A 17,926-nucleotide genomic window follows, 5' to 3' on the forward strand; every position below is an offset into this window, starting at 1 on the left:
GCGTGTTTTGCGCGCTTCTCTTCCTTTTGAACCGGAAATGTACGACTTCACCTTGTCCAAAAAAAAACGAAGTAGAGCGGAACGTAGAGGCGAACAGTTGTGAAGCTTTCGCCAAGTTTTATCATTCCAATGAAAAACAAATGTCCCCGTAGCACAGCGGCGTGTCTGTCTGGTCTTCGAACGGGAAGTCAACATGAAGCAGGACGTGAGAATACTTTTGCTGGGGGAACGTGAGTACAGAATGGCGCTCTATGACAGCTGACAAACTGTTAGCCGATTAGCATATATTAGCCTCGGGATAACACTGTGGTTTTCGAGCTAAAACAAGGGAATTTTGGAAGAAATGTTTTTGTGTAGAAGTGAATAGCTTGGTAGTTTAACAGTAGAGTTGGTTGGATTTGAAAAATGATTGACCTAAGGGTGAGTTGTTGTCAAACTTCTGCATGTGTTGCCATGATTGGTTCAATTGATTCCTTTTTAGTAGGCATTTACCTCATGGTTTTTTTTTTTTACCCAGATAGCTCTGCTTTGTGAACACATTCGCTCAGACACTGTTTTAATTTGAATTGAACGTGGGTGGTATAGCTGTAGAATTAATATCAAATTTATTTGACTCTCATCCCCCCCCTCCTTCCGACCTTCTTGGTCAGCCATGGTGGGGAAGACTTCCCTCATCATGTCCTTGGTTGGAGAGGAGTTCCCCGAGGAGGTCAGTGCCGGCACAATTCAGCTTCTCTCTTCTCAAGTGTAGTGTGTTGGGACTTTGGCACGCATTCTGTTTGTCATAGCCCGATAATATCTATATGCACTAATCATTGATGACTCACAGGTTCCGTCTCGAGCTGAAGAAATCACCATCCCGGCTGACGTCACTCCAGAGAAAGTGCCCACACACATCGTGGACTACTCGGGTAACTTTATAATAATAATTGTATGTTTGTTTTGAATTTGCTTTCTATTATCATCTAATATCCTTGGCAGAAAAAGAGCAGAGTGATGAGACCCTTAGAGAAGAGATTCTCAAGGTGAGTACATGGGTAATTGTATGAATGCTAGAAGAGAACACCCAAGGAACACTTTTTTTTTTTTAATTTAAAAATGTCATCCCACATAGGCCAATGTGATATGTGTAGTCTATGATGTCACCAATGAGGACTCGATAGAAAAGGTATTTTTGACACTGAAATGCTTTAAATTCTTCTGCTAGCATATTCATCACACAATTCCAATTATGTTCCATGTTTGTTTGTTTTTTGTCTTCCCAGATCAAGACAAAATGGATACCTTTAGTCAACGGCGATGCAGAAAAAGGAAACAAGTATGCAGCAATTTTGGGAGATGTCAGTGAGAGGTGTTGTTAAATTTCATTTTAATAATCACATTAGAGTTCCAATCATCCTCGTGGGGAACAAGTCGGATCTGCGCTCGGGCAGCTCCATGGAAACCATTCTCCCCATCATGAACCAGTTCTCTGAGATTGAAACGTGCGTGGAGGTGAGTTTACCTTTTGCAACTTTCATTCAAATATTTACCCGTGCCCGAGCTGTGCGTGCACTCCACTGTTTACTTTGTTTCCCCTCAAGTGCTCAGCTCGCAATCTCAAAAACATATCAGAGTTGTTCTACTACGCACAGAAGGCAGTCCTTCACCCCACCGCCCCTCTGTACGACCCTGAGGATAAACAGGTTGGCTCTTTTTTTATTTATTTATTTTTTAATACCTCAATTTTTTATTGTTTTTTTTCCCCGCTCCGCAGCTCAAACCTCCGTGCGTCAGAGCGCTCAGTCGAATCTTTTACATCTCCGACCAGGACAACGATCGTATCCTCAGCGACGCTGAGCTCAACGCTTTTCAGGTCCTCATCTCACGCTTTCATGTGCCAGTTTGAAGCGAAGCCGATTCACTGAATGTCTTTTTTTTTATTTATTTTTTTACATCCATTAGAAATCTTGTTTTGGAAATCCGCTGGCGGTGCAAGCCCTAGAAGATGTGAAGACAGTTGTTTGGAAAAACACTAGTGATGGTGTGCAGGACAATGGCCTGACCTTAAATGGTAAATCGTTTTTTTTTTTTTTTACGCTGTGTTGTAAAGTTAAATACTAAACGACCAAATATTGTAAATGAGTCAAATATTCTGCCTGTATTTCATGTCTTTAATTGTAAGGGTACCAACAAGTTATTTTATTCATTGGAGATTTTTTAAATGAATATGCCTACTAATCGGTTGTCAGAGTTTTGAAAAATTCTTTTTGGTTGAGCACTACTTAATAGTCTCCATTGGGTTTATGAAATGTAACACTGTTCTTTTCTCTCCCCCTCAGGTTTCTTGTTCCTTAATACATTATTCATCCAGCGCGGCCGACACGAAACCACATGGACGATCCTCAGGAAGTTTGGTTACGACGACAACCTCGAACTGACCGACGACTACCTTTACCCCGCGTACGTCAGATGACATTCCTCTCGTCTTTTTCCGTTTAGTGTTTGTGCTCACTCGCTCCGCGTCATTTCTTACGCTTGTTTTTAATCACGACAGCCTCCGGGTTCCTGCGGGCTGTACCGCTGAACTCAATCATTTGGGTCAGCAGTTCCTGCAACGGCTGTTTGAGAAGTATGATGAAGTGAGTCACGATCTCCGTTGATAGTTCTTCAAGGTCTGAAAATGGCCATCGTAAATCCCTTTATCTAATTTTTATTGCTCACTTGTGCAACTGAAGCAGTCTTGCCTTCATTGTAGTTAGTGTGCTGCCCTACTTTTTATTTGATTTTTTTTCTTTAATATGTATTTCCCCTTTCAGGATAAAGACTCTGCGCTGTCCCCAGCAGAGCTGAAGAATCTTTTCTGCGCTTGTCCTTACATGCCTTGGGGCGCCGAGGTCTACGCGACGGTCCCGACAACCGCCGAAGGTTACATCTCCAATCACGGCTATCACTGTCAGTGGAAGTACGTGCTGGCTTTGAGAGAGCACGGGTGTCGATCATTTGAGCTTTTTCACACGCTTTCTTTTTTTCCCCCTTCACATCCAGGCTTTCTGCTTACCTGGACATCCACCGTTGCCTGGAGCACCTGGGGTACCTGGGCTATCCGATCGTCACAGAGCAGGAATCGCAGACTGCTGCGGTCACGGGTGCGCCGACTGAGATATAAATGTTGACGCAATAGTTCCAAGAATGTTTCCCAACCGAGTCCCATATTAAATAGAATGAATTCAAAAAGGACCAGCGGGATGAATTGAATACATTTACATTGCAGTTGGTAGCCCACGTTACGACGTTATGTCAACATTTAGTCTTTGCTGTTGTTGAAACGTGCAGTAACAAGAGAGAGAAGCGACGACCTGGCCAAGCGCCAAACGCAGCGCTCGGTCTTTCTGTGCAAGGTGATCGGACAGCGGGGGACCGGCAAGACGACCTTTCTACAGGCCTTCCTCGGCCGCAGCGCCGTGGTATGACGCCATCCGGGATCGTGAACGGCTAAGCTGCGTGTCACTATAGTGTCTGACTGTTGCATCTCTTCACTCGACTAGAACAACCCCGGCAGCGGTGACGGCGGCGCCTTTTCCCCCTTCGCCATCAACACGGTCCAAATCAGCAATCAAGAAAAGTCCCTGATTGTAAGTCGGCCTGCCCACACAGCTCTGTGGCACCATTAGCAATGTTGACCGTGCCCGTCACACGGTGCAGCTCCACGAGGTGGACGTCGAGGCGGACTTCTTGAAGGAGTCAGACTCCCGCTGTGACGTCGCCTGTCTCATGTACGACACCAGCGACCCGCATTCCTTCGACTACTGCGCCAGCATCTACAAGGTCATTTCTTATCATCCGGTTATCTAAAATAAGTTGGGGGGGGGGGGGGGACTCTTCCCTGTCAACGTATTGTAATTTGTTTTGATTCAGCAACACTACATGGAGAGCGACATCCCATGTGTGTTGGTGGCCTCTAAGCAAGACCTCCCCGAAGTCAAGCAATTCCACGGAGTAACGCCAGCCGAGTTCTGCTTGAAGCACAGGCTGCCTCCGCCGTTGCCTTTCTCCCACACATTTCTCAAATCCACCACCGAGAACATCTTCACTAGACTTGCCTGGGCCGCCGTGTACCCGTATGTCACAACTTGCCGCCGCCCGCTTATGTTTCGTATGACAAGAAAGAAGCCCGGCGGAAGCCAGTTGCGGAGTCTTTTGCCTTTAATTACGGCGCCAGGTTTTTGTTGTCAAGTCTGACGTGTATTGTGTTTCTCCCCCACAGACACCTGAACGGCTCAGGCATGAGCAACACGTCCTTCTGGCTGAGAGTGGCGTTGGGCTCAGCTGTGCTCGCCGTTGTGGGTTTCACTCTTTTCAGAGCGGCTGTCAGACTGAAATGAGCCCGAGACCCAGCTGAGTTTTTGCATTTGATTGTTTCTTGCTCCGGCCATACATATCAAGACTCCCAATTGAGTTTGTTGTGTGTTTTGCCACTGTCCTCATGTGTCAAAACACAGTGCTGAGATCCTTATAATTCCTTCTTTTGCCATATGCATCTTTTTTTTCTGCCTTACCTTGATGCATTGATTCCACAGTTTTTATTAATTGGCTGTAAATGAGATTGAAATGTTTTTTTTTTTACATGCAGTGTTAGCTGAGCAGAATTCAACGGCAATGCCAAAACTACCGGGCCGCATTTCCAGCAGCCCCAGAATTTCATTTTGACCACAAGGATGGTTCCGCCTTATGTTGCCTCGCTATTAAGCTGCAACTAGTGATAGCATGTTAAATGCACCTAGACATTCATACCCCCTTTTTTTCCTGAGGATATATTCAAATGACCTGGATGTATTTTTGTAATGTTAGGTTTTTCATAAAGAGTCAACTGTTCTTAACATGCTCAATAAATGAACACAACACACCATCTGACTGCAGGAATGCATTGGAGTGTCGTGCTTACATTTAAAGAAGCTGGCGTCTCTCTTCGGCATTTCCCCGTAAGGGTAAAACGTCCTTCAAATTAATATGCTTATTATTATTGTTGTTTTTTTAGAGTGATTTGAATTTTCCAGGTTTTTATCCTGTCAGCTGTTAGTGACAGTTCCTCCAAATCCCCAGAGGAGGGCAGTGTCTGATGCTTGAGAGGCCGGTGGTCCTCGCTTTTTTTAGGGCATCTTCAACTTGAAGTCAGACTAAAAATAAGGTAGGTGTACTTAATGATTAAGTATTTCCATATAGTAATTTTTATCATAATTTTCCCTAAAACACCATAGATATTCCTTGTCAATGAAAAAATTCCTTTATTCATCCTGTGTGGGAAATTAAACTGTCCCCAGCAACACTATCTGCACATAACCACTGTATTGATCATGAACTCCCTTCACAAAGTGTCTCATTAAAAAATAAAACTACAGCTCTGGCAAACAAAAACATGCTTTAATATTTTGACTTTTTTTTGGATAATCTTGGCAAAAAAAATCCTCTGAATTACAATGTTTGTGTTTGGAATGTGACCTAATTGCAAAAAGCAGGTAAATTGGTTGCTTTGCAATGTTTTTTTTTTTCCCCCCAGAGCTGTACAAGTCTGTTCCTAATAAAATGGCTGCAGGTTGCAAAATGTATTTCCATGATTCATCATGCGTTGCCCATACAAACACATACTTGCTTGATGTGACCTCTTAAAAAAATATAGTGTAGGTGTACCTAATGAAGTGGCTGCTAGTGCGTGATGTTTATAGTCCCGTCAATTGGTACTTCTTTTGCAGCATTTATGAACATAAAAAAAACAAAACTTTTCAGACACATTTTCTTCTGTTTTATTGAATGTCGTTATAAAGCAATGTTAATTAAAGGCTACGGGTTTCGCTCAAGGAGATGGATGGAATGCACGGATCCGCTACAATTAAGCACTAAGACCTCCATGACGTCACTACACAGATGTCACAATCGCACAAGATGGGAGTCAGTAAAGTAAAGGCTGTGATCATTTATTACACTTGTCGCAATAATGCTTGCAATGTGTTTGTTGAGCTGGTGCAGGTGAGAGTTAGCAGAAGTTTGCATGGAATCTTACAAAAATAATACATAGTATACCAAAAAGGTGTCCTTTCAGGAATATTTACACAAGTCCGGTGGCATAGTGTCCCTTCATTTCCTTTTGCCCCCTTTAGCGGCCTTCTTTGCGGGCTTGGCTTTGGACTTGACTGTTTTCTTGACCACTTTGGGTTTGGGCTTGGGCTTGCTCACCTTAGCCCCCAGGGTCTTCTTCGGCGTCGCCACTTTCTTCACTTTTCTCAGCTTGCCCCTTTTGACCGCGGTCGGTTTCATCTTCTTGGGGGTCGCTTTCTTGGGCTTCTCCGGCGCCTTGCTCACCTTCTTGGGCTTGGACACCTTCTTGGCAGACTTAGCTGGTGCTTTGGTGGCTTTCTTGCTCTTGGCCGCGGCCGGTTTCTTGATGGACTTTTTGGCGTCGTCCGGCTTGGTGAGTCGGAAGGATCCGGACGCGCCGATTCCTTTGGTGTGGCGCAGCATCCCGGAGTTCACCAGCCGCTTGAGGGCCATCTTGATCTGGACGTCGGCATTGTCGCCCACCTTGTAGTTCTTCCGTACGAACTTCTGGATGGACTGACGGGACGCTCCGTTTCGGCTGGCGTCGTGCACGATGGCCGCTTGGATCATGTCCGAGTATTTGGGATGAGAAGCGGGCTTCTTGGGCTTAGGTGTTTTCTTGGCTTTCGCCGGAGATGCCGATGTCTCTGCCATGGTCCTTTCTTTTATTTGTAGTTTTTTTTTTTTTTTTTTAATCTGTTGACAAGTTCAAGCTCAGACGCACTAAAACTCGTCCACGGCTCAGCAATAAAACGACACGCACAAAAACAAGCCAACAACAACAAAAAAAAGCTTCGCCTTAGGAAAAAAAGGGGGAAAAGACCCAAATGCGTCACTTTTCCTTGTCAAAACTAATATCTGACGTGTCAGCCGAGATAGACGAACCTGTACGGATGATGTCTTAAGTGTCTAATTCCACAAGCGCTCCGACGGCGCTATGAAACCTTTCTGCGGACGTGATTGAGAACAGCAACTGCCAGCAGCTGATCTAGCGGACTCCATGGATCTCGCACTGTCCCGTTTGTGTTTTTTCCTCCTCCAATTCGTCTCAAATATAACAACTGCGCGTCGATTCCGACCCACGCAACACAACAGGCCGGTAGCAGAGGCATTGGGCTTCCCTGGTACACATTTACTGCGTGTCGGCATTCCCGAAGAACAACTTTTATTCCGCGAAAACCCTCTGGAAGTAATACGCGTCGCCAACAATTTTGCACAATTCGTCTTAAATTGACCCGAACAGACAAAACCTCCGACAAAATCTTGTCGTGCATATGAAAATTGAATCTATGCTTTATCGATTGCACGCAATCGGTTCGGTCCACGCTTACGTTTTCGTTTTTAATACATGCTTACATTTTCCCAACTAACACACTCCGGCCACTGACTTCAAGTGACGTGGTCCAGATTATTTACTGTTAAACCTCGTATAAATGTAATGTCACCGTGTCCGAGTCACAGGTGACTCTCGTGGAGATAGCCAGGGTTTGTTTTTGTCACGTCACGATGATTTTGTCAGCCCGGTTCGATGTTTTTGCAGCGATTTGTTTACATGTGTCACTATGGCAGTCGGGGGCTCCTTGTTCATTGTTAGGAAAGTTGCCAACACATCCCGACGTGACATGCTTCGGTCGTGGGTGCAACAAATGTTGGTTTTATTCAAAGTTGCAATGTGAGTGAGGGGGGGGGGGGTACTTGGCTGTGCAGATGTGAAGCCAGCTGCAAAGCGAGGCTGCAGCTCCAAAGTGAAGTCTTTGAGTACGAGACGCTGCACTTCTTTTGTTTCCGAACTGGCGCATCACTTTGGGCGTGCGGTTTTTTCCAACATTTCAAATATTCTGCTATCTTTTGGCAAAGCGATCAGCATTTATATCCGTAGATGTAGTCACAGCTCAGATTTTTATTGTCTTTTTTTTTTTTTTCTCTCTCTCCCCGTAGCGCCATTTTGTCCCAGCTACTGTTGTGCATCTCTCCCCTCCCGAGACGTGTCTCGATCGTGCGTCATTTGACACACTTGAGTCGATCATCACTTTGAATTAATAACTCCAATGGTTGGAGGGAACAGAACACAATCACCTGTATGCTCTTGGTGAAAGATCAGCTTGCTGCCATATGTCCACTTGCTGTGTTTCTTGTAAACACAAATATGATGGATGGTTGGAATTTTTGTGGTGGGTTGTATTTTTTTAGGACTTGTGCACCATCATTAGGAGGAGGGGATAGTGATGATGATGATGATGCCCTGTTTATCCACACTAGCCCACTGTGGCTGCAGTTGCATAACAATAGCAGCACATCTTGACCCATAGAGCGATTGCTATCCTAATATTTTGCATTTAAACAGACCTTTGGATTTTTTTGCCTTAGCTTGATGAACTCTCTTCTGGCCGGTAAAGGGTTCTCAGTCTCTTCTCCCCGGCCACCCTTCTGTTGACCTTTTATTTATTTGTTTATTCATTCAACATTTAATGTGGCGTTAGATTTTAATTTCATATTCAGTCGCGACATACTAACTGCATATATATTTGAATTAATATTGAGAAATTAATTGACAGTTTCTTTGCACAACGGGGGGGAAACAATTCACAAAAAGATCACTATGATATTGCTTGACTATATTTATGCTCGTGACATCTACTCCATAGTTACTGTAGCATAATATCATTTTAGCCGCATTAAGTCCTTCAGCTGGCTCAAAGCATTGTGGGTAGACGTACTTTGAGCACATGATCAGATCAGGCTTTGTTAAAGTCTTGTCATTTATTTACCCTCTACACGTCAGATAAGGAAAATTGAAAGAGTCAAAAAAAAAATTGAGCCCATTAAGTAAGTCAATACTTTTCTAGAAAAGTGTTCCAACCTCTTAAAAGTAAATGTGAGTAACGCATGCTGTGGTCATTTATTGAGATATTAATTCAGAATTTAGGCTCATGGGCCAGTTTATTAGGTACACAATGTAAAGGAACCCAATGCTACATTTAGCTCTAATCCCAACGTTAACCTTTGCCCATTTAATACCGAAGGATTTAGTCAGCCCGAGAACGTAAGGGTTTTGACCCCTGCAGGTACATTAGGTACACCTGCATAATCTAATGATAGCCACTATAAAAACTGGAAAAATTATGACATCATTGAACACCAGTGTGGGCCTTGCAAGGGAAAAAAAAATATCTCATTTGTTGCTAAACTAATTGATAATAAATTCCCTAGATTTTAATTGATATGGCAACACAAAGGGACTCAAATCTGATTGGACAAAAATATAGCATCCACATGAGCTACAAGTGCTATAAAATGAACATAATAGACTGTTGGTAGTAAATAATGCAATTTCAGGAAATAAAAAAAAAATAGACGAGAAGCAAAAGCCTTGACTGCAAAAAACAAACCTGACACGAGAGGTCGCTCTTGACTAGAATATTACCTCTCGTTGCAAAGCCAAGAAAATGCTCCAAACGGCTGAGCAGCAAAGTGGCACTTGTCTTGTCAACAAACAAGTCATTAGAATCGATTCTCACATCAGAGAATGGAATGAACAACCTATTGATCTTACCTTTTTACTTTGGAGTCAACCTCCTTTCCCCCTTTCTTCCATCTCCCCGCTTTGCATCCCCCCCCAAGTGGTTTGCTTTGTGGACTGAAACTATGTCAGTCGCTGACCTCATTCATACGTCTGCCTTTTTATTTGTGCGAGCGTTTCCCCAAATCACACAAATGTCGGCAAAGAAAGGTTATTCTGCCCAATGAAGACAACATGCTGGATTGTTTGTGTTGTTTGGACCTCTTGTTCCCATGTCATCAAATCTTCTCGCTTTCAATTTCTTTCCTCTTATTTCAGCTTGTAGACTCTCTCTCTCTCTTCTCGCCTCCCTCAGGTCACTTAATACATTTTTAATGGCGCAAACCTTCTCAGTGGCTGTCGGCTTGATAGATGGCCAGATTGTTTCCAAATGCACAAAACCGCCGCCTCCCTTCCCCTTTTCTCTCTCTCACCGGGGGGGGGGCGAAACTTTCCTCTTTCTCGGGGGCTTCCTCGGGGAAGCAAGTGTAGCTCGACCCCCGAGTCGGGTACTGGCTCAGAGGTGCGGCGGACCCTTAGATTTAATACAAGGCGGAAATGCCAAACTTGCTCAACCTCAGGGGGCTGGTTAAAAAAAAAAAACGCATCAATGTTTGATCACTCTGTAATCATGCACCAAAAAAAAATCACAGTAAGTCGCTTAGTTCCTTGTAAAGTGAAAATAAATGTCTTGTAAAGCGAGAAAGCCCCCGTCCACACAAACGTAAACGCCGGCGGTCTAATTAATGCGTCCCGCCGCTTCGTCTCCCCGGAAGGCCTCGCCCGCCTCGTCTGTCTGTCTCCCACACACGAGCTAAACTGCTCTTTTTTTGTTTGATCTGAGGATTGAAGGCAGAGCACACAGCTTTGGACGCTTTACACTGGTTGTTTGGCTTTCAATTTGCTCGAAAGCTCATTTCAGTGATGGCACAAACGCTGCTCTAATGACAGAGGCTCATTATTTTGGCGCCGCTTTAAAAGTACTTTTGCGCTGACCAAAAACTTTGTGCTGTAACGTCTCATTAGCCTTTCCCAACACTCACAATGCGTCTAATCACTACTTTTGAGCACTAATATCAGCAGTGCTGTTTTTATCGGACCCAAACGACAATCATTGCAATCTCCGCCAATGCCACGATGGTGTCACAACCCAGTTTTTTTTTTTTTCTCGGGGCGTCGCTTGTTTTACGATTTGGAATTTACGTCCTGGGCTAACCCACCCCTTGGGTAGTGTCGTATTTTCAGTTAGATGTTCACGGAAGCATCCATCCGCGAGCCAAAAATTGCGGCCCTAGTATGCGTATGTTTGTGGACACAGCAAGCGTGTGTGTGTGTGTGTGTGTGTCGTCTGTCAGTAGTGAGCCGCAGTGGTGCCCATCCCCTTCTCCCTCCCCGAGACGCCTAACTCGATCGCCACTCCTTCACCTTTTCCCATTGGAAGAGCGAGGCCACCTCCTTTCCCTAGCTCATTGGTATGCATGTGATGATGCCGTGTGTGTGTGTGTGTGTGTGTGTGTTAGGGGAGGAAAGAGACAGGCAGCAGCAGTCAGTGCGATGGGATAGAGGCGGAGGAGTGTGAATGAGAGCTGTGTCGGGGTGCATGCCGAAGCTGGGGTTGAGCCTCCACGCTAACGTTTGCAACACGGAGCCAGACAAGCTAACGCGGGAATTACAATTTCCAGCCAGTCTGCACGAAAATCTCCCTCCATCCTTTCCCCCGTCCGTCCTCAGCACCGCCGCCGCCTCTCGCCGCTGCTTCCTCCTTATGCCCTTGTCCTCAGCGGCTCCTCTCACCACCCTGGCCAGTATATGGATAGAAGCTCCTTTTTTCAGCTCATACAAGAGCAGGTAAGCGAGAAGCGGCAACGGCGGTGCCGGTTTCCATGGTTACGGGCTACCAGAGGATGACACCTCACTCGTCTATCCAGGGAGGGAGACGCACGGCGTTGATCAATCACCACGGCCGATGTTAGAATTGAGAATCGATTGAAAGGGGAAGGCGGGGGTGAATGAGTGTCGGACTACACGCCGCATCATGGAGCCATGTGGGTCCCGACGTTGTGAGGTCAGAGCGTGAAGGTGGTGGTGGGGAAAAGGGGGGGGGGGGGGATAACATGACAGCATGAGGAATGGATGCAGGGAAAGTGTGTGAGGTTAAGAAAAGGAAGAGAATGGCGAGCATGTTGATGCATGGGATTGTTATTTGGAATGCTTGAATGACTTCTCCTTGGAGGGTGGAGAAAAAAAAAAAAATCCCACCGTCGTTTGTAATTTTGCTTTATCCGACCCCGATATCGCCGATTCGTTGGTGGGGTTTCCGTTTTCAAAGCTGGTGTGGATTGAAAGCGCCGCGTTCAAATTAGACTCCGGCTTGATTGACGGATGGATTCGTGGGGCCGTTCCTTTCAAAATGGAGAAATCGATTTACTGCCGCAGGGTTGCGGGGGTCAAAGTTGATTGGCGCATCAACAGGAACGAGAAGCTCTGGGAGGGGGTTTGTCTGTCTGGTCTGCAAACAGATTATTATTTTTTTTTTTAACTGAATGTGTGTTTGGAACAAGCCCATGTGGACTGAGTAAGAGGATGCCCGCTTGTGAGTCATCTACGGGAGAAGTACTTGAGTAATGGCTGCTGACTGCTATGATGAAAAGTCCATGTGGTCTTTGGTCACACCTCGTTTATCACTTGGTTTCATTTTTTTATTGAGCAACATCTTGAGACATTTCACATTACTTTCTGCTTCCGTCAAAATGGGACCTTAAAGACGAGGCCAGATGAAATATATCGAATGCTGGAAGTGTCAGCGTTTGCTAACGTTGGAACAGTCCCATGAATTTGTCCCTTTAGCGAGCTTCCCATCAATGCCGACTCATCAACGAGTGACTGGATGCAGGTCTTCAGGCTTGACATCAATGCTATTGATCGGCGCGTTTATGTGGCTCTTGTCCGTATCCTGACTTTACCGTGAGCGAAGCCACACTTAAACGCACCGCAGTCTCATTATGCTCAAGTCGGTACAGAATCAATCAAAAATTGGCTGATTAACGAGCTTTTTCCACCTTTGGCGTTTAATTCAGAAATGAAATTTAAACCGCGTTTGACTTCATATGGAATCAGTGATCACACTTTGGTAGCACATCCCTCATCGGAATTCATGATAAAATGTCGTCACTCAAATTTATGAAAGTAGTCCTCGAAACGAAGTCTATGAGGCGTAGCTTGGGCGAAATAATTTGCAATTGATGATGATGTTTGAGTTCAAAAAGCACAAATCTACATATGGGCAAAGGCGGGCAATCAAATCAACTAACCAAAGCAATTAATCCTCCCTTTCTTTAGCTTTGAGCTCATTTCAACCTCTGATAAGATTGTGACATATCCCATAAATATATAATACTTTGCCTTAGGGAAGACTACTAGCTTAATGCTAACACAGACAAAGAAAAGCCATAGACGAGCTAATGAATAGCATGTAAGGTTTGATGACTTGAATTTCTATAAATCGATATGGGCTGTTTTTCACAAGGGGGGGGGGGGGGGGGGAAACTGCAGGTGTAAAAGATATTGCAGCCTTGTCACATTGAACCTTGTGAAAATGGTGCAGAGAGAGAGAGAGACAAAAAAAAAACAGACAAAGAGGGAGATTTGGAGTTGGAAGCAAACAGTGGCAACATGAGTGACTTTATTAGTCTTTGTCTCCAGGAGGTTGCAAGGCAATGCTGAGCTCAGGCTATTCCCGGCCGCCGCTGACAAATGCCTCCAGTACGAGCGTGGCGGCGGCGGCGGCGGCGTATGTCACACCTTCTGATTGTCTCCATTGCGCAGCAGCTGATAAGTCGCCCGGGCCAGCTTGGCAAAGTGAGAGTGTGCGCTGGGTATCACCTCCACTTGTCATTTGCTTATTTTATGAAGGTTATTTATACTATCTGGCGTGAGGGACTGTGAATACTATTTTGACACATTTATGTCAGGCAGAAAGAATGAGGCTCTTACACGCTGTCCTCTTTCATCATTCTCTGACGCTAATTTGCATCGAGCTGCATTGGAACGCCGCCGCCGGCTGTTTGCGCGGCGTTTACGCGCCAGGAAATGGAGTTGGATTGTTTTGCATCAAAGACAATTCCTCGGGTCTCCCTTCCGGTAGGGGAGGAGAAGAGGCGAGAGTGGCGGATATGGTGAGGGTCTGAGCGAGAGTGGCGGAGTTATTGCTCTTGCGGAGCACGGGACGTGCAATTGTATTTATCTGCCACCTTGCAAATGTGCTTTGTGTCAATCAGTTAAAAAAAAAAAAAAGAGGCTTCAAGCTCTTTATTGATCCTCCCAGCGGAATTTCTATACAGCAGAGAGGATTAACGAGCGTTTTGTCTCACAAAAGTCCCTTAGCTTAATGCTAACATAAAATGTAAAACACCATAAACGTGCTAACAAAACACCTTGCAGCGATAGATAAAGTGGAATCTGTATTATTGTGGGAATACAGTCTATGGATTCGGAAAGTTTTGTCTGAATCATTTTCCAGTTCAGTTTATAGCTTTTAAATTAGTCATAAAAATAAGAGTGCAATTATAGACTCGATCCCTTTTGGAAAATTACCTTTACGTTGTGACCCGGTAGTACAATTAAAGGATGTTTATTCCTGTTATTGATTATGAGAACGATGGCGTTTTGGGTGTCTTACCATTTTGTATTCTTTCCATCTTCTCTCTCCTCTCTTTGTGTCATTCATTTGCTTCTCTAACGCCAATATTTCGCGATGGAGGGTAGCGAGGGGCGGAATGGGGAACAATACACTAGCAACTGGTAACCATGGCAACTTGCGTTATTTGTCAAAATGTCACCGTCATCGCTGTTGGTTAGCTCCCTCAATATTGCCCCCCCCACTCCCTGCCGCATTCATCTTGTTTCTCATTCGTCAACTGCTTGGGCCTGCTTGCTAATTTGTGTCCGTGTTGCTCGTTTTACTAATTGATGCGCCTAATTGGCTGCAAGGCACCATCCTCCACCCCCTTCTGTACTCAGCGGGCGCTTCCTTGTGTGCGCTCTTCTTCCCATGCAAGGTCACACGGCACATCCTTGATGGGAAGCATGTAGGGACCAAAACCTCCTGCAAGTAGAAGATGGAATTGATGAACACAAAGTCCGTAGCAACACATATAGACAAACAATACTCACAGGTAAATATATTTGATTCCGCCGAAAACAATATTTATTGATTTGTAGTTGTTATTGGTTTCTTCTTGTTTAAATCCACGACTATACATTATAGTGCCTCCTGGTGCACAACAGAAGGAATAATTTGACTACTTTCCTATTTAGACGTGGCTTTGACGCCATCTTGTGGAATCTTGTGACTATAAAAAAAAAGAAAAATGTGAGTTTTCAGCCAAGTGTCGGCTGCCAGACTAACAGACAGCGGCGAGGCGTTGGGCTTTTCAATGTTTCTTTCCATGTCTGCCTCCTCGCAGACTCTCTGGCTGTCCTTCGCATCCTCCCCATCAGTGTGTGTGTGTGTGTGTGTGTGTTTGTGTGTTTGGACACTTGGGAGCTGCAAAAATACGCTGACATTTTAGCAGCTTTTAAGTTTTGGTGACACTTCCTGTGAGGCGGAACGGTGCTTAGAAACATTTGTTTTATTGTTTTTCACCATGGCATGTGTCTTAAAAAAAAAAAAAAAAGCCAGAAGGCAGCGATTTAAAAAAAAAAAAAAAACGTGCCACGTGGGTGCCCGAAACATCAGCAGGACTGACTTTGTTGCCTGGAGGAAACCATGTTCCAACAAATGTGCATAGAAGCCATACTTTGAAGGGATTAGCCTCAGTTTTTTGTTTTGTCTCTTTCTTTCTTGTTACATCAAGTTGCATTTTAGTTTGCAGCCAATCACGGTGAAGTGTTGAGAGGGCGATAGCGGCGTATGGATGTTGTGCTGACAATTTTCACAGAAACATGCGTACATGACATTGGGAGTAAATAATCACTACCCTGGGGAGAGCAGGGCATGCGTGTGTGTGAGTGTGTGTGTGTGTGTTTATTGTCTGCTTCTGAATTACTTGTGTTATGAATACAAATCAATTTATTAACACTAGCAGCTTTTTAGACTGGTCCATTACTTGCTGCCACTAGTACGGCTCTCTGGTGAATAAACACTCCCTGGAATTTTTTTTTTATCCATTATGAAGACTGCCTGCGTATTTTAAAAAAAGAATTAGTATAAAGGGTTGCCAGGCAACAGATTTTGTGTTTTTGTGCGAGCAACGCTTGAACAAACTGAATGCTAATTTCTCCTTTGGCTTTATTAGCTATGATGTTAAAGGTTAGAACTATGTACGGTAGCGATTTGAAATAAATCTGCATAACAATCCGTTTCAGCCGAACAAATGATCTTTTTGAATTGTTTTTTATAAATAAATGAACTGTAATAATATAAGAGGATAAAGAATATATGCCTGTGTTATATCAAATGCGCCGTGTCTCGAGTTAGTCAACAATTTGCTCAAAATGACCTCATGCAGAAACGCTTTGGTCAAAACGTGAACAGCGGCGCACCTCCACTGACTTCACCCTGATGCAACGTCTGAAAGCTCGCTCGTCCTCAGGCCAACAAGAGGCGGTTGCTTTACAACGCCAAACCTTAATGAGACGCTCCCCCTCCTATCTAGAGATTGGAAAATGAGACACTGTTTTGGAACAGTTTACAAATGAACGCTCCATTCAAGAGAAGACAAATCTTGGAGTCGTGCCTCCAAAAGAAAAAACAAAATTCCGCACACCTTTGGAGAAAGCGGCGACGCTATTTTAGACCAGCCACTTTTATGGCCCTCGCCCACGAAAATCAATTACTCCAAGGGCGCACTGGCTTTAGGAGTAATAACCTGCGGGGCTCAGTGAGTGCTGATTATAGAAACCTGACTGACTGACTGACGGGAAGCTGCAAATGTGATTGGAAGGACAGACGGAACGTCCATCAAGTGAGCACATGATAAAGACATTCACGTTACTATGCTAGTTTTGTTAGCCTGTCTATAGGCTTCTACATTATGCGTTAGCATCATGCTAGCAAATCTCAGTTGGATTCTCACTGATAAATATTTCAAAATGACTGTTCAATTGTTTTTTTTTCCCTCCAGCTGGATCCAGACAACACCGGTTTCATCGCAGTGGAGAACTTCACCAGCCTGGTGGAGCACCATGAGCTGCAGCTGGACCCATCAAAACTGGACATGCTGTTAGCGCTGGTCCAAAGCAATGAGGACGGCCAAGTGTGTTACCAGGAGCTCATCGAGCTGGTGGGTGAACATTTTGGATCCAATCAATTAGCATTTTTTTGGGGTTGCAGAGGAGCATTTTTATGAAGGTGCATCTTGTATGATGCACATTGAAATGCTGCCGCTGCTCTGGCGTGACATTTTCAAGCAGGTAATCAGCAAACAACCAACAGAGTCCGTCTGTCTGTCTCTTTGGCCTTCTGCCCACCGTCTGTCCTTCCTTCTTCTGTGAATTCATGCCGCGTGCCTCCATCAGTCACTTTTCCGACACTTTTACAAGTACCACTCCTTAATTTGTGACAAATGATGCTCTTTTATTGGAGCCGCTCTCTTTATTGAGGGATCGTTTCGAGTCCATGCGTGCTGCCATTGGCGTATTTGAATTTGTATCGAAAAAGGAAAAGCCAGACTTTCATTTCAGCTTATGTAATTTTTGCTTCTAAATGTTGCATTTATTTTCTCCCTTCAGGAGGTCCAATCAGAGGAGCACTTAAATAATAAGCTCTTGTATGTGCTTCCAAGCCAGCTATGCTTTTGTCACATTCCCAGAAGCAGCAGTTCATCTTCTGATTTATTTTCAGGCATATTTAGCACACTGGCCGCCGATATGGTGTCGCACCTCTAACTCCATTCTCGACACTTTTTGATAGCAATCGCCACTTGGCTGCCAGCTACAAATGAAGCACTTTAGAATGAAAGGCGACTGTGATCGTGAGTTCAGAAGGAGGTTTGGGGGGGGGGTAAAGGTGGGCTTTCATTTTTAAAGGATTTGAGCAAAAACTATCTGGGTCAGGTTGGACTCAGCCACCACTTGGCTGGGTTGCTTTTAACTCTCGGCGTGAGTCCGTTTTTATTTTTACTCTTGTGGTCGGTGACCACAAATTCAAAACCGAAACATGAGTCCAAAAATTGGCCGTTTTGTCTCGTTCTGCTACTCTCCTTTCGAAGGTCACGTGACCAAACCCAAAAGCAGGTGAGCTGTGATGCTAGTTACCGCGTTGCTTTTATTCTTTTTTTAATTTTTTTATTTTTT

General features: G+C 44.5%; 3 protein-coding genes across 8 annotated transcripts in view; 2 read left to right on the plus strand and 1 right to left on the minus strand.

Moving 5' to 3' along the window:
- On the plus strand, window positions 1-6,793 carry rhot2 (ras homolog family member T2). Of its 2 annotated transcripts, XM_085904559.1 has the most exons (21): window positions 1-230; window positions 651-709; window positions 830-911; window positions 982-1,025; window positions 1,115-1,168; window positions 1,266-1,318; window positions 1,386-1,494; window positions 1,584-1,685; window positions 1,757-1,855; window positions 1,945-2,053; window positions 2,322-2,442; window positions 2,537-2,621; window positions 2,799-2,944; window positions 3,028-3,128; window positions 3,316-3,446; window positions 3,528-3,614; window positions 3,685-3,807; window positions 3,898-4,100; window positions 4,247-4,961; window positions 5,037-5,167; window positions 5,238-6,793. In XM_085904559.1, exons 1-19 carry the CDS (start codon window positions 194-196, stop codon window positions 4,362-4,364), a joined length of 1,863 nt encoding a protein of 620 aa, XP_085760685.1. In that variant the 5' UTR covers window positions 1-193; the 3' UTR covers window positions 4,365-4,961; window positions 5,037-5,167; window positions 5,238-6,793. The 2 variants fall into 2 exon arrangements, with proteins under 2 accessions (XP_085760685.1, XP_085760684.1); XM_085904558.1 differs by having other exon boundaries at window positions 5,037-6,793.
- Window positions 5,037-17,926, plus strand: part of rhbdl1 (rhomboid, veinlet-like 1 (Drosophila)) — a 22,469-nt gene continuing 9,579 nt past the window's right edge. Inside the window, exons 1-3 of one of the 5 annotated variants that reach the window (XM_085904565.1) lie at window positions 5,037-5,167; window positions 14,689-14,805; window positions 16,756-16,914. In XM_085904565.1, coding sequence (XP_085760691.1) covers window positions 14,749-14,805; window positions 16,756-16,914 — 216 coding nt within the window. In that variant the 5' untranslated portion in view covers window positions 5,037-5,167; window positions 14,689-14,748. Of the gene's footprint in view, window positions 5,168-13,521; window positions 14,806-15,945; window positions 16,597-16,755; window positions 16,915-17,926 lie in introns of those variants that run through there. The other 4 variants (XM_085904567.1, XM_085904564.1, XM_085904566.1 and 1 more) reach the window with 4 other exon arrangements.
- h1-0 (H1.0 linker histone) lies at window positions 5,757-6,992 on the minus strand. Its single transcript, XM_085904570.1, has one exon. The coding sequence runs from the start codon at window positions 6,724-6,726 to the stop codon at window positions 6,112-6,114; it is 615 nt and encodes a 204-aa protein (XP_085760696.1). The 5' UTR covers window positions 6,727-6,992; the 3' UTR covers window positions 5,757-6,111.

Source organism: Syngnathus leptorhynchus, chromosome 22 (assembly GCF_054491065.1).
Source record: "Syngnathus leptorhynchus isolate UIUO chromosome 22, UIUO_Slep, whole genome shotgun sequence".
Lineage (NCBI taxonomy): Eukaryota > Metazoa > Chordata > Actinopteri > Syngnathiformes > Syngnathidae > Syngnathus > Syngnathus leptorhynchus.